At 44.9% G+C, this 16,351-nt stretch overlaps 2 protein-coding genes across 5 annotated transcripts in view; both read right to left on the minus strand.

Annotated features, from left to right (window-relative positions):
- GDI2 (GDP dissociation inhibitor 2) overlaps nucleotides 1-16,351 on the minus strand; it is a 533,972-nt gene that overhangs the window by 110,453 nt on the left and 407,168 nt on the right. The window lies entirely within an intron of this gene.
- Nucleotides 1-16,351, minus strand: part of ANKRD16 (ankyrin repeat domain 16) — a 30,144-nt gene that overhangs the window by 12,840 nt on the left and 953 nt on the right. For 2 of the 4 annotated variants that reach the window (XM_050804629.1, XM_050804630.1), the window contains exons 2-7: nucleotides 15,203-15,423; nucleotides 13,086-13,128; nucleotides 11,632-11,740; nucleotides 10,670-10,831; nucleotides 7,759-7,837; nucleotides 5,260-5,450 (exon numbers count right to left, since the gene is read on the minus strand). In XM_050804629.1, the coding sequence (XP_050660586.1) occupies nucleotides 5,293-5,450; nucleotides 7,759-7,837; nucleotides 10,670-10,831; nucleotides 11,632-11,740; nucleotides 13,086-13,128; nucleotides 15,203-15,423 (772 nt within the window). In that variant the 3' untranslated portion in view covers nucleotides 5,260-5,292. Of the gene's footprint in view, nucleotides 1-5,251; nucleotides 5,588-7,758; nucleotides 7,838-10,669; nucleotides 10,832-11,631; nucleotides 11,741-13,085; nucleotides 13,129-15,202; nucleotides 15,424-16,351 lie in introns of those variants that run through there. The other 2 variants (XM_050804628.1, XM_050804631.1) reach the window with 2 other exon arrangements.

Raw genomic sequence — 16,351 nt, forward strand, 5'->3', positions numbered from 1 at the left:
GAGTGCAGTGGCATGATCTCAGCTCACTGCAACCTCCGCCTCCTGGATACAAGCAATTCTCCTGCCTCAGCCTCCCAAGTAGCTGGAACTACAGACACATACCACCACGCCCAGCTAACTTTTTTGTATTTTTAGTAGAGACAGGGTTTCACTGTGTTAGCCAGGATGGTCTCGATCTCCAGACATCATGATCCGCCTGCCTCGGCCTCCTAAAGTGCTAGGATTACAGGCGTGAGCCACCGTGCCCAGGATGGCTGGCCACTTTTTGTATGTTTAGTAGAGATGGGGTTTCACCATGTTAGCCAGGCTAGTCTCGAACTCCTGACCTCAAGGCCTGCCTCGGCCTCCCAAAGTGCTGGGATTATAGGTATGGGCCACTGTGCTCAGCCCTATATGCATTTTGAAAGACTAAGGGGAAATAAGAGTGGTTCCATCTGGCTGATGAACTATAGATTATTTTTGTTTTCTCCTTTACTATCTTCTGTATTTTACAATAGGCTTTACAAACAAAAGTCAGAGATTAAAAGGGACATTTTTCTGGTCTGCCACCTGCTGGTGAATTCTAGCAACGTCCCAGGTTAAATTCAATTCAGTGCTTGCTCCTCCCTCTTCTCACTGTCTGAGCACCCTCCCTATAGTTCCCTCAGGCTTTAGCCTGACTTGCCATCTCGTTTCCATTCTGTGATCCTTTCCATCTTGTCTTGTGTATTTTCTGGTATAAATTGTTGTGGTAATATATGTTAGGTCCTCGCTATTTTCAAGTCATTACAACTTTTACCTCTTTCCATCTCTTTTCAGCGACTTTTTTTTTGAGGCGGAGTCTCACTCTGTTGCCAGGCTGGAGTGCAGTGGCGATCTTGGCTCACTGCAACCTCCGACTCCCGAGTTCCAGCGATTCTCCTGCCTCAGCCTCCCAAGTTGCTGGGATTACAGGCTTGTGCCACCATGCCCAGCTAATTTTTGTATTTTTAGTACAGATGGGATTTCACCATGTTGGCCAGGATGGTCTCGATCTCCTGACCTCGTGATCTGCCCGCCTCGGCCTCCCATAATACTGGGATTACAGGCGTAAGCCACCGCGCCGGGCCGAGACTTCTGCTTTGATTGAGCTTCTTTTTTTTTTTTTTTTGAGACGGAGTCTTGCTCTGTCACCCAGGCTGGAGTGCAGTGGCCGGATCTCAGCTCACTGCAAGCTCCGCCTCCCGGGTTTACGCCATTCTCCTGCCTCAGCCTCCCGAGTAGCTGGGACTACAGGCGCTCGCCACTTCGCCCGGCTATTTTTTTGTATTTTTTAGTAGAGACGGGGTTTCACCATGTTAGCCGGGATCGTCTCTCGATCTCCTGACCTCGTGATCCGCCCGTCTCGGCCTCCCAAAGTGCTGGGATTACAGGCTTGAGCCACCGCGCCCGGCCGAGCTTCTTTTAATAACACACACTCACCATGGGAGCGGGTGTGCTTTTAGGACCAGCTGATAGCCCTGGTAGAAGTGGGCGTTAGTTGAGGCAATCAGAAATCCTGGCAAAAGTGTAGTACGTGCTCTGGGAGGCACGTTAAGCCACAATTGGCAATCAATGCTCTTGGTCACATTAGTGAGAACGCCCTGGCAGCCGTGTGGAGGGTGGATTTGAGGACGTGGAGAGGCGTGTTTAAGACATGGCTGCCACTCTCTAGGAGTGACAGTAGGGATGGTGTGGAACAGGCAGATTAGAGAGCCGCCCAGCAGCAGGCCTCCGCAGGGACCCCCGAAGAGGGAGCAGTCACGACTGACCCCCAGTTTTCCAACACGGTGGGGTGAGCTGTGGTGCCATCAACCAAGGCAGGAATGCAGGCCTGTACGTCAGTGGGTTGTGGGGAAGGCTGGGTTTTGAATAAACTGAATATGAGACGGCCTCAGAACATCCATGCAGAAATGTAAACAGGTGGTGGAAAGTAAGGGCTAGAGAGATCTGAGTGTTACTGACATTAGGGTGTCGCTGAAACCCGAGTCCTGGACAACAATGCTTCAAGAGAAAACCCAGAATGAGGGAGATGCTGGAGACAGAAGCTGGTACACATGAGCATGGAGGGTCGGCCTGACAGAGGAGTGCAGAGGCAGAGATGGAAAAGGCAGAAGGAAAAATCCAGGAGTGCATATTGCATGTGGCAAGACTCCAGAAGGGGGCAGTGATCAGTAAGTGAACTGAAAGGGTCAGTAACCTAAGGGCTAAAAGTACATCACTTGATATGGCAATTAGGACGTCGCTGGTATCTGAAAGGAAGAGTCTGCACAGAGCAGCAACAATGACGCAGGACTGCAGGGGGGTGGGTGGTGCCTACGAACTGAGGGTATCAAGTAGAGACTCTTCCTGAACGTGTGTATGGGAAAAGATGCTCCAGAGGGAATAACAATGAGAAGGGGCTGCAGGGTGCAAGAGTCAGAGGACAAAATGAGACAATCTAGGTAAGGGTTTAGCACTATCTTGCATATAGTAAGTGCTCGATGCACACAAAGGGCTTTTATCGCACATTCATTAACTATATAATACTTTTAAATTTAAAAGACAAAAATCAGTCCAAGGAGCCTGCATACCAGTGGGGGAGAAAAACAATGAACAAAATAAATAAATTATATGGTACATTTGCTAATAGCAAATGCTAAGAAGAAAAAATAAATTGGGGAAAGAAGATATCAAATGTTGAAGAAAGGATACAATTTTAGATAGGGTGGCCTGGGCAGGCCTCACTGAGAAGGTGGCTTGTAGGTAAAGACCCAAAGGAGGTGAGGAAAGTGACTATAATCAGGGAGTAATAGAAAAATATTATCATCATTGTCAGAGCATTCTTCATATATTATTGTTACGGAAACATCTGGTTATTATTCTATTATTGCTACTCTCTTTGCTGCAATTAATGTTTTTTTTTTTTTTTTTTTTGAGATGGAGTCTCGCTCTGTCACCCAGGCTGGAGTGCAGTGGTGCAATCTCGGCTCACTGCAACCTCTGCCTCCCAGGTTCAAGCGATTCTTCTGCCTTAGCCTCCCAAGTAGCTGGGATTACAGGCGACTGCCACCATGCCAGGGTAATTTTGTTTTGTTTTGAGATGGAGTCTCGCTCTTGTCGCCCAGGCTGGAGTACAGTGGCACGATCTTGGCTCACTGCAACCTCCCCCTCCTGGGTTAAAGTGATTCTCCTGCCTCAGCCTCCCAAGTAGCTGGGATTACAGGTGCATGCCACCATGCCGGGCTAATTTTCATATTTTTAGAAGAGATGGGGTTTCACCAAGTTGGCCAGGCAGGTCTTGAACTCCTGACCTCAGGTGATCCACCTGCCTCGGCCTCCCAAAGTGCTGGGATTACAGGCATGAGCTACCATGCCCAACCCACGATTAATGTTCTTATAATCACTGCCATCTCTGGGTATCTAGTAGTTTCAGCAGTGGCATCCGGTTACCACGGTTTCTATTACAAAGGTGCATGGAATCTCGGAAAACCGGGGACAACAGTGTAATATGCTGTGTTGTCATCATAAGCTGTTTGTAAGGGCAGAAGCAAAGCCAAATGGAAACTGATAGTGCATGCAGCTGCTGCAAACGCAAAGCTGCTCATGTGTGTGCTGAGGGGAAAGAGGGCAGCCCCAGACTGATCTTTCAGTCCCATCTGTACACGTGAAATATCCACACAACAGAACCATCTTCAGCCGCAGAGGGCATTGACGCAGGCATCTCTGGAACAACAGGAAAGTGGTAACTCATCTCAAATCAGTGCAGATGGAGAGTGTGTGTAATTTAGAGGTCACAAGACAGGAGTGTTTCTACCAGAACACTGATTTGGTGGTTAGAAACAGGAATCTGCTGATACCATCTGGGAATAATTAAGACGAACAGGAAATTCTTGCTCTGTGCCAAACCGAGCCCAACACTGAGAATAAGGTGGGTGTGCAATAAGCACTTGCTGGGTCACACTCAACAAGAGGGTTCAATGTTGCTTGCGACTGATGCATACAATGATTAAGAAGCCTGATCTAAAATAATAATTATTCTTTGCAATTCAGAGAAAAGGATCAAAAAAGGAAAAGAAAAGGAAAAATGTAGAAAAAGAATCTAAATGCCTGAGGACTCATCCTATCTTTACTCCATTTAAGAGGCTACAATATCTTTTAAAGCTAAATGTCAAGTGTTTCATTCCTTAACAGTCAGAGGCTTCTGTGAGTGGACGGCACAGGACAGAAAATGGGTTTTAAAGACAAAACCCCATTCTTCAACTCAGTTTAACAGAAATTTTGTAAATATCTTAGTTACATTTTCTTTCTTTTTTTGAGACGGAGTCTCGCTCCGTTGCCCAGGCTGGAGTGCAGTGGCGCAATCTCGGCTCACTGCAACCTTTGTCGGCTGGGTTCAGGCAATTCTCGGGCCTCAGCCTCCCTGGTAGCTGGGCCTACAGGCATGCACCAGCACACCTGGCTAATTTTTGTATTTTTGGTAGAGATGAGGTTTTATCATGTTGGCCAGGCTGGTCTTGAACTCCTGGCCTCAAGTGATCTGTCTGCCTCAGCCTCCCGAAGTGCTGGGATTACAGGCACAGGCCACCATGCCTGGTCCTTAGTTACATTTTCTACATGTATTTATTACTTGAAGGGGGCCAATACTGAATTTATCTATTAAAACAAACAAAAACCCTCAAGATTAAAACTTGATAGCTTAACGAGCAGTGCTTAGTATAAAAATCTTTATTAATTTCTTGTAAATGCCTGTGTAAACAGATTATAAGTATGTCCTTCTTGGCTACGAAACCAAAAGTGAACCATTGTAATGGCCAAGTAAAAGCTTATGAAGGAAGAAATTAAACAGGTCAACTACATTTTATGGCTCAAGTTAATAGCAATGTATGTGATATTTTTGTTATTATTATCATAGCCTTACCATGCAGCAGTTATTATATTTCATATATTTGTGAAAGTGTGCATACTATATTATATTCATTATATTCATGCATGGTGCGTGCTTCTCTAAGGATCCCACAATCTGATCTCACAAACATTATCTATTCTACTTTAAGAATACAAACAGTGAAATATGGACTACGGGAAGATTATGACTGTGCCCAGGACTCCATAATGTGCCTGTCATGGAGCTGGGAATTCAGCCCCCTGATCACTGGGAACTCCTCAGCAGGAGGGGAACATGCAGGAGGAGGGAAGGGAGGAAGAGGAGGAGATGGAAAACTGGCTTCCAACTCGTTTCGCTGAATCTGTGACTGACTTAAGAAGCAGGGTATGAATTACCATGCGCTTTATTGCCTCCTCTTGGAAACATCCTTATGTCATTGTGCTGTGGCCAGAGCCCTGAAGGACATCTGCTCTCCTTGGGAGCTGCTGAGCCAGGGTGCCCGTGACATCTTCAGAATCCTTTAGTCCCGACTGTAGGAGAAACTTGGCACAGGCCAAATGCTGACCTGCACAGGCCAGATGCAGGGCTGAGGGGTGACAAAAATCATGTGGACTTAAAAACACAACCCCTGGAGCAATACTGACCTTGTGAGTTGATAGTGCCCAATAAGAATATCGATTCTTTCAATATCTTCCATAATTCATTTTCACAACTTCACCTACACTAGATCAAAATATTTTTCTTTTCAACCTGATTGGGTTGAAAATAGTTTTAAAGATAAAACCAGTTAGAGAGGATTTAAGAAATTGATCTAGGCTGGGCGCGGTGGCTCACGCCTGTAATCCCAGCACTTTGGGAGGCTGAGGTGGGCAGATCACGAGGTCAAGAGTGTGAAACCAGCCTGACCAACATGGTGAAACCCCATCTCTACTAAAATTAAAAAATTAGCCAGGCGTGGTGGTGCGTGCCTGTAATCCCAGCTACTCAGGAGGCTGAGGCAGGAAAATCACTTGAACCTGGGAGGTGGAGGTTGCAGTAAGCACTGCACTCCAGCCTGGGTGACAGAGCAAGACTGTCTCAAAAAAAAGAAAAAGAAAAAGAAAAAGAAACTGATCTAAAACAAGAAGCAACAGAGCAAGTTAACAAGATATAGGAGACATCCTCTCCATACTCCGGAATGCTCTAGAAACACACTTAAAATGGTACAAAAAACTTTCTAAAAGGTTTATTGAATTTGCTTTGTAAATAAAACTATCACCACAAATAATCATGTAACCAAAAAAACACTGTTGAACAAGCTTCCCACTCTGGGTATAGAAATCAATACTGAGGTTCCTGGTGTGCTGAGTTCAGGGGCACTGGTGGTTCTGCTGCCTTCCCTCCAGCAGAGAAGCGGTGTCCCTTCCTGGGCAGAGCAGCTGCCCTTTCCAGCCCTAGAGGGACTAGGTAGGTTCCTGCAAGTCTTTGAAGCATCAGAAAGATCTCACTAGGCCAAGTACAGTGGCTCATACCTGTAATCCCTGCACTTTGGGAGGCCGAGGTGGGCAGATCACTTGAGGTCAGGAGTTTGAGACCAGCCTGGCCAACATGGTGAAACCTTGTCTCTACTAAAAATACAAAAATTGGCTGGGCATGGTGGTGGGCACCCATAGTCCCAGCTACTTGGGAGGCAGAAGAATCGCTTGAACTTGGGAGGCAGAGGTTGCAGTGAGCCAAGACCATGCCACTACCCTCCCGACTGGGTAACAGCGTGACAAAAAAAAAAAAAAAAAAAGATTCCACTAAACCCTTGCAAGATGGTCTTTGGCTCACAAAATGTTAGAGGGTTTATTTTAAAGTCCCAGTCTAAAGAATTCGCTCTCAGAATGTTTCTGAATATTCTAAATAAAAAAAAAAAATAGTGAATATAGTTCCTAAATATACTCCAAAATGGATGACCTGCGAAGAACTGATACAATACCTGGCTAGCAAGTGTCATCATGTATTAGAAAGAAACTGCTTTTATGACGCATATATTGTTATGGTTTAAAATAATAACAAAGGTTAACAACAGCAGTTGTAATGAGTGGCAGTCATCATCACTGCTATAATAACAATTATATGAAGAGAAACAGATATTTTAAGGAAAAGTAGCTGAGCTATTAGAAGAATAATATTAAGGCTGGTCGCAGTGGCTCATGCCTGTGATCCCAGCACTTTGGGAGGCCAAGGCAGGTAGATTGTTTGAGGTCAGGAGTTCAAGACTAGCCTGGCCAACACAGGGAAACCCTGTCTGTACTAAAAATACAAAAATTGGCCAGGCATCGTGGTGCATGCCTGTAATTCCAGCTACTCAGGAGGCTGAGGCACGAGAATCACTTGAGCCAGGAGATGCACGTTGCAGTGAGCTGAAATGGTGCGCCACTGCACTCCAGCCTGGGCAACAGAGGGAAACTCTGTCTCAACAATACCACCACACGGCCGGGCGCGGTGGCTCAAGCCTGTAATCCCAGCACTTTGGGAGGCCGAGACGGGCGGATCACGAGGTCAGGAGATCGAGACCATCCTGGCTAACACGGTGAAACCCCGTCTCTACTAAAAAATACAAAAAACTAGCCGGGCGAGGTGGCGGGCGCCTGTAGTCCCGGCTACTCGGGAGGCTGAGGCAGGAGAATAGCGTAAAAACCCGGGAGGCAGAGCTTGCAGTGAGCTGAGATCCGGCCACTGCACTCCAGCCTGGGCGACACAGCGAGACTCCGTCTCAAAAAAAAAAAAAAAAAAACAAAAAAAAAAACAATACCACCACAAAAAAAAAAAAAAAAAGGAAGAATATAAAATCAATGTTTTAAATATAAAAGTGTATTGGTTATACTCAGTTTACTAATTTCCAAGGCATATACAAAATTAAACGGTACCTGATCGATTTTTTTCATCTTTAGAATTGATGTCAGCTCCCAAGGATAAGAGAGTCTGAATTGTACTTGTATGTCCTTCCTGAATTGAAACAAATTTATCACTGTGAGGGGGATAAAAGAAAACCTTTTGCAAACCAAAAAGTATCTGAGACAGGCCTCAATCAATTTAGAAGTTTATTTTGCCAAGGTTAAGGACATACCCGAGAGACAGATCTGTGTCTCTCTCCAAAGATGATTTTGAGGGCTTCAATATTTAAAGGGGAAGAGGGCTGGAGTGAAAAGGAGGGGAGGGTACGGTCACATTACTGAATCCACGCTGCAGGATAAAAGGAGTAGGTGGGGGGAATAGGCAACGATACATTAAATATCTCCTTCTGCTCAGTAAATTGGCACTTTACATAAGATAAGGTGAATATAAAGTAGCTACCTGTGGAAATATTTAACCCTTTATCTGTAGCTATCTGCTTAGGAACAAAAGGAAAGGCAGCTTTCCGTATGACTCAGCATTCAGTTTAATTTTTTTTTCTTTTGGCAGAGTGACTTGGGGATCTTAAGTTTTTATTTTCCTTTCACACTTTAAACCCAGACTCTAACATACATTAGGCACCTTTTCTAAAACAGTCAACTGCTAAAAGTGAATTTTCATATCTTTTTTCCCCTAATTTATTCTTTTTTTTTTGTAGAGACAAAGTCTCACTATGTTGTCCAGACTGATTGCAAACTCCTGGGCTCAAGGGATCCTCCCACCTCAGCCTCCCAAAGTGTTGGGATTAGAGGTGTGAGCCACTGTGCCTGGCCAAATTTTCATATCTAAAGTAAGATAGTGTATCATTCTCAATTCTAGTATAAATCATTAAATAAACATTTTGGTGACATTTAATTATTAAAATATAGATGATCAACTCTGTGGGCCAAATTACTGACCCAATGCAGTTAGTTTCCATCATTGTGAGCAGTACAAATCTTGTGATTTATACAGAACCCAAAACTCTAAAATTTCCCAAGCAAATACACTCTTCGTTAAAATCTTTTTTTTTTTTTTTTTTTTTTGAGACTGAGTCTGGCTCTGTCGCCCAGGCTGGAGTGCAGTGGCCGGATCTCAGCTCACTGCAAGCTCCGCCTCCCGGGTTTACGCCATTCTCCTGCCTCAGCCTCCCGAGTAGCTGGGACTACAGGCGCCCGCCACTTCGCCCGGCTAGTTTTTTGTATTTTTTAGTAGAGACGGGGTTTCACCGTGTTAGCCAGGAGGTCTGGATCTCCTGACCTCGTGATCCGCCCGTCTCGGCCTCCCAAAGTGCTGGGATTACAGGCTTGAGCCACCGCGCCCGGCCCTTCGTTAAAATCTTTAGGGCACAGATAAACTAGAAAAGATCATAACCTCTCATAAATGGGAATTCCTATTACAGCTAGTAGGAATTATTATATTTTGTAAAATAAAATATTATTTATAAAATAAATAAATATATATATTTGAGATGTAGTCTTGAGATGTAGTCTGGGTGGGGTGCAGTGGCATGATCTTGGCTCACTGCAACCTCTGCCTCCTGGGTTCAAGTGATCCTTCTGCCTCAGCCTCCTTAGTTGCTGGGACTACCGGCATGCGTCACCACACCCAGCCTAAATTTTTTTGTAATTTTTTTAGCAGAGACAGGGTTTCACCATGTTGGCAAGGATGGTCTTGATCTTTTTTTTTTTTTCTTGCTCTGTTGCCCAGGCTGGAGTGCAGTGGCCGCGATCTCGGCTCCCTGCAAGCTCCTTCTCCCAGGTTCATGCCATTCTCCTATCTCAGCCTTCCTAGTAGCTGGGACTACAGGCACCTGTCACCATGTCCAGCTAATTTTTTGTATTTTTAGTAGAGATGGGGTTTCACCATGTTAGCCAGGATGGTCTTGATCTCCTGACCTCATGATCCACCTGCCTCGGCCTCCCAAAGTGCTGGGATTACAGGAGTGAGTCACCACGCTCGGCCTATGAAATAATTTATACACTCTTTGTCTAGCCAGTTAGTCTGCTACTATGTGATGAGACTACAATTAAGGTTCCAGGTTCACTCTTCCTATGGGAGGACCCTGTGGCCACAGAGCACATCCATGTGTATCTACCCAGCTGCTCGAAAGCAAGACATCAGGCAGGAGAATGTAATTGATTAGAAAAACAAGTAGGCCAGGCGAAGTGGCTTACACCTGTAATCCCAGCACTTTGGAAGGCCGAGGTGGGTGGATCATGAGGTCAAGAGTTCAAGACCAGCCTGGCCAACATGGTGAAACTCCGTCTCTACTAAGAATACAAAAATTAGCCAGGCATGGTGGCATGCACCTGTAATCCAGCCTGGGTAACAGAGCAAGACTCCATCTCAAAACAAAAGCAAAAACAAAAACAAATAAACAAAAAAACAAAAAATAAGTAAAGGCATAGAGCCAATAGATAATGTTAAGGATAATATGCAAAATGCTCCTAGCATTTAAAATAGCTACTTTTCCACTGAAAATGTTTGTTTATCTTCAATATTTCACACCCCAGAGAGCCTAGTAAATGCAATTCTCTTGCCCTGGCTGAAGAGTTCTTAACTTCTGGAATCCAGTATAAGAACGGAGAGCCAAGAATTTCATACAATGGGTATTTATGGCTTCAAATAACATTATTCCTGAAAACAAAAACCTGTGTGTGAGCGGGGAGGCACTTTATGGAGTAAAAGTTTTTTTTTTAAGTAAGTTTTTGCCTAGAAACAAATTCAAGTTAGGTTTCTGTTTGAAGAGATAAACTGCTTCAGAATCCTGACCATTTCAGAAGAATATCATGGGCAATTTCCTCCACAGAGATGGGGCCAAAGAAACCAGGCTACGGAGCTACCCATCAATGGAGTAAGGCAAGCCTCGGGGAAGCTGGGACAATGTTATAAGAAGTAACAAACCTTAGCTGCATAATGAAGTGCTGTGAGGTGGGTTGATGTGGCTCTCACATCTACATCGATGCCAAGTTCAGAGACCAAGAATCGGATGGCTTTGTTCTGCCCTGTGACAGCTGCCCTGTGCAGAGCCTGGGCACCCAGGCTGTCTTCTGCTGAAAGGCAAGCCTAGTGGGCAGAGGAGAGAAAGGAGCAAAGGTCAAAGATAAGAAACAGGGCAACTCAGATCTGGGCACCTGCTGGCGCTTCAGCAACACTGAGCTGTTTACGGATAGCTCTCTGGGTGGATGATATGTAGCTTTTGTCTCATCCTCAAAGGACTCTTTTTTTTTTGAGACAAAGTCTCACTCAGTTGCTCAGGCTGGAGTGCAGTGGTGCAATCTTGGCTCACTGCAACCTCCATCTCCTTCATTCAAGCAAGTCTCCTGCCTCAGCCTCAGGTGTGTGCCACTACACCTGGCTAATTTTTATATTTTCAGTAGAGATGGGTTTTAACATGCTGGCCAGGCTAGTTTCAAATTCCTGACCTTAGGTTACCCACCTGCTTTGGCCTCCCAAAGTGCTGGGATTACAGGCATGAGCCATCGTGCCCTGCTCTCAAAAAAGGGCTCTCTAATCAAAAAGATGGTTATGATTCAATGTTCCAGGCTATGGTGCCAAAAGCACTCTCAGCAGAGACAATTTGTTATTATTATTGCTATAAAACAGCTACCATTTACTGAATATTTTGCCAACTGCTTTATGTACATTATATTATTTAATCCTCCTACAACTTTCTGAAGAAACTAAATTTCTCTCCATTTTACAGATGGGAACACTGGTGCTTAAAGAGGTCACCAAGTCGCAGAGAGAGTTTGGAAGGGCTGGGGAATGGAACCTGGGATCTGAGCAACGATGTGCTCTGTTTATCCTGTGACCTAAAATGTGTAAGAAGAACCAAAAGAATAAAAACACAACCATTTTTATACCCCATGTTCATCAAGGAGCAGCCTAGCGACATCGATGTGACCACACTGGATTGCATCCATCAAGGGGGTGACGCCACAGTTGTCTCTGTAGTCTGGTTCATATTGGCACCTAGAGCCAAAACCCCAAGTAAGAGCTGAGAAAATTCACCACCTCAAACCCAAGGGACAGTTGACACCTGATCATCTGCAGGTGGACTGCATGTGTGGAAATGGCCTGTGAGCATGGAGCTCTCTCTATTCTCCCCCACCTCAGTGTCCGAACTGAGCACTAAGCCTTCAGGAGCATGATAGTCTTCCCCAGCAGACCCGTTGTTCCTCTAACCTTCTCCATCCCATTTGACAGCACTTGGTCTCTTCAGCTTCCTGCACCAGAGGCCCTGAAGTCATCCCTTGCCACTACCTTTCTCTCATCCTTCCTAATCAATTGATTACCCCCATCCCTCAATTCCACAGCCAAAATATTTAAGACATCTGTGTCCAAGCTGGGCACGGTGGCTCACGACTGTAATCCCAGCACTTTGGGAGACCGAGGTGGGTGGATCACCTGAGGTCAGGAGTTCAAGACCAGCCTGGCCAACATGGTGAAACCCTGTCTCTACCAAAAATATAAAAAATTAGCTGGGTGTGGTGGTGTGCACCTGCAATCCCAGCTACTTAAGAGGTTGAGGCAGGAGAATCGCTTGAGCCTGGGAGGTGGAGGTTGCAGTGAGCTGAGATTGCGCCGCTGCAGTCCAGTCTGGGCAACAAGAGGGAAACTCCATCTCAAAAACTTAAAAAAAAAAAAAAAAAAGGGAAAATCCTCAATGTGGCTGATAGCATTCACCCTCCCCTTCAATGTTCAGGCTTCAGCATATTCTAGGCGTCTTTCGGTTTCCTCAATCTACCACACTTTTTCCTGGCTGGGAGCATCCGTGGGTGCTGTTATTGCTGTCTGGAATGCTCCCTTGCCTCCCGCTTTCAGCTAATTTCTTTTTCTCCTTCAGGTCACAGCTTAAACACTGGCGCCGAGATTCTTTACTCTTAAGCCAAATTGGGTCTTCCCATTATTTGTTCTGTAAGGATCCTGCAAGTCCTTGTAATGCACACCGGACTTTCGGGACTCCTTCATGGTGCGTCTTTCCTGCCAGTCTGTGAGTTCCAGGAGGGTAGAAACTACATGTGTCTTGTTCTGTTGTGGCCCCCGCACCTGGTACAGGGCTTACTTTATATTAAGCGCTAAATGAATTTGTATAAATGCTTGTTGAAAAAAATAGAAAAATGGATGATTTTGCCACTGAAAACATTTCCCCAGATCTTTATTTTTTATATTCTTTAACTGCTTATGTCTTTTGTTTATTTTTCTTTTGAAAGCCTAATTTCTTTCTTAAAAATGTGTCTGAGCTCTTTACGTAGCACTGATAATAACTCTGTCATAGTTAGCAAATATTTTCCCCAACTTGTTGTATTGTTCTTACCTCTTAAGAAGCACCTTGACTGCCTCTAAATGGCCATGCATTGCTGGGAGGAGAAAGCTGACAATTAGAGCTTTTTAGTGCACACATAAAATACTTCCTGCCTCCTCGCTTTGCTCTCTGCCCCATTCTATTAGTGATAGCTTACAAGAAGGAGTCATTAAATAGGGTACACTGTTACTGCCCTACACAAATAAATATTTAACTGGATAAAGTGGTAAACAATAATGTTTTCACTTTATATGTATGCAGTCAACACTTGATTATCTTATCTTTACGTGCACTTTCACGGGAAACTTTCAATCCTAAACTTACGCTTCTGTGTTGCGAATCCCCAAGGCTAGTCCATTTTTGCCCAGGAAATGCAAAATATTGTAATAGTAATCCATGACAAAATAGCCTGGATTTAATTCCCCTACCAAAAGTAACTATACTCAAAGGTTATGACTATTTGTCTTCCCCTACTTTGGGTGAATGATGGAGTGCTGATTGTTTCTCCAGGGGAGAAACTGGTCAAATAATTTATGAGCTAAAAAAAAGTTTTCTACTTACTTGCAAAGCTTTAGAAAGGATTCCTTGGTCCCTAATTGCCAACTGTGGCTCATGCCTGTAATCCCAGCACTTTGGGGGGCCGAGGTGGGTGGATCACCTGAGGTCAGGAGTTCGAGACCAGCCTGGCCAACATGGTTAAACCCGTCTCTACTAAAAACATGAAAATTAGCTGGGCGTGGTGGCACGCGCCAGTAATCCCAGCTACTCAGGAGACTTAGGCACGTGAATCACTTGAACCTACAAGGCAGAGGTTGCAGTGAGCCGAGATCACACCACTGTATTCCAGCCTGGGCGGCAGAGCATGACCCTGTCAAAAAAACCCCAAAAAACAAAAAACAAAAAGCAACACTATAAAATGTCACAAGTGATGATTTTTAGAGAAACTAAAAGCCCTGTATCCTAATCAGTGTACTATCTAGAAAGCTACAAGTTATTTTCTGAATTCTTTGATCTAGACTCTTGAGCTCCTTAATATCTAATTTCTGAAATTACAGTAGTTTTACTTTTTACTAATTGCTTTTCTTTTTACTTTCTTCAAACAAATGAGCAAATAGAAACTTTTTACTAATTTAAAATAATCTACAAATAGCTAATTCAGAGTTAAGAATCACTACTCCAAATAATAAAAACTGTAACCCAAATTTACATTAGATGTTATTGGGCCAAGGCATTTAATTATGAGTACTATATTTATTTAAATGTATAGCACTATGGTAGGTGTTACTAAGGCTATGAGGACATATATTTCCCTCCTTCAAGAGTAACGATGTAAACATGATAAAGAAAATAGCACTAACCAGTTACTTCGTGCTATGTGCCAAGCATCTTCTAAAGGATTTACATACATCACGCTCTTTAAACTCTACCACAACCCTGAGACATACCATCACTGACATTATCTGGTGGATGAGGAAACTTGCTCAAGAGAGAGACTGATTTCCTTGCCCAAGGCCAAAGACTATGTACCACAGAACCAGCTCATGGGCAAATAATCTAGGGAGGATAACACAGATACATACGAAAAATAAACTAATACAACAGCATGCTAGCCAAGTTATGTTAGTTTTAGAAATTGATTATATGCCAAAAGGCCCCTAAATGCTCTTTTTTTTTGAGATGGAGGTTTGCTCTTATTGCCCAGGCTGTAGTGTAATGTAGTGCAATCTTCGCTCAGTACTACCTCTGCCTCCTGGGTTCAAGTCATTCTCTGGCCTCAGACTCTAGAGCTCCCGAGTAGCTGGGATTACAGGGAGCCGCAACCATGCCCGGCTAATTTTTTTATTTTTAGTAGAGATGGGGTTTCACCATGTTGGCCAGACTGGTCTTGAACTCCTGACCTCAGGTGATCCACCTGCCTCCAGCATCCCAAAGTGTTGGGATTATAGGCGTGAGCCACTGTACCTGCGCACCCCCTACCCCCTCCTCCACCCAGATGTTCTTATTCTCTGCCTTCTGTTTTCCAAAATCCTCTTTTCCCCAGAAGGTAACCTGAACAAGATGAGGTTGGGCAGTGCTGGGTGAAGCAGCCACATGTGTGTACTGCACACCTGCAGAGCTGTAGGCTGTACCTGCAGTGTGCAGAGGAGTCCTTCTAATTTTGCTCTCTGTCTTCCAGGCATCTGGGCAAACAGTGAGCAGGTACTGGAGGATCAGAGGGTCGCCTTCTCGACTGGCAATGTGGAAACTGTTCCAGCCATCTTTGTTCTTCAGGAGTGGATTGGCGCCATGTTCCACCAGCTCCTGGATCACCCCCAGGTTCTTCCTTGTGCAGGCCATCATCAGAGGAGTCCTAAGGCCAACCAGGAGAAGCTGTCAGATGGAAGCAGCTGAGACATTAGAAGCCAGGGGCCAGGTCTTCAAAACACACACATCCTTGGCACAGATAGGAAACCTAGAGGGTTGGGGCTCTGGCAGGCAGGAAACAGCTTTGACCGGCGACCTCTGTGCCTTCTGTGAGGACCCTGGGAGAAATAATAAGGGGAAAATGATTGTAACGAATGTGTACCTAGAGGAGAGGGTGCCTGGGAGACAAAGCTGCTTATGAGCTAGTTCACAGGAGAGCAGTGAATTGGGGCAGAGCTAAGAAAACCCACAGACAACCCTCAAAACAACCGGGTCTATTCCCCTGCCCCAGTGGGGAAGACGTACTTCCCCATGTTCCTAAAGAGGTTCACACCCTCTAACGAACCTGACCTAGTGAGTACTGAAATCAGCGTCAATCTAACAAATGAAATGCAATTGGCTTGTGTGATGGTGTGGTTTGACTGTGGTGGTTATCCATGGCTGCACGTATGTGATACAGCTGCACAGTGCTCTACACACACAAGTGCGTGAATAACTCAGGAATTCTGGATATTGATTGGAGCAATGTCAACTGAAACCATGCATTGATGCAGAAGTAACTGAGCTAAATGTCTCCAGAACGTCGCATCCAGGAGCTATCTGTACAGTGCACACACTTCATTGTTTGGTAACATTCTGTTTGGTTATATTCTACATTATTCTGTGCTCTAGAAAGGGAGGTGACTGGCCGGGTCAGTTAACCAACAAGGGCAAGAACGACAGACTCTGCAGGTCAACTGCGTTTTAAGGGAAAGTTGGGCAGGAGGTCCCTGCCGCTGGGCAGGCCTGGGGTGAGACTAGGAGCTGAAAATAGCTATGGTGTCCGAGGGGATGGAGAAGCACAAGGAACTCGCTACGACTCTGCGGGTAGAGAC

The sequence above is a fragment of the Macaca thibetana genome, chromosome 9 (assembly GCF_024542745.1).
Source record: "Macaca thibetana thibetana isolate TM-01 chromosome 9, ASM2454274v1, whole genome shotgun sequence".
In the NCBI taxonomy this organism is placed as follows: Eukaryota; Metazoa; Chordata; class Mammalia; order Primates; family Cercopithecidae; genus Macaca; species Macaca thibetana.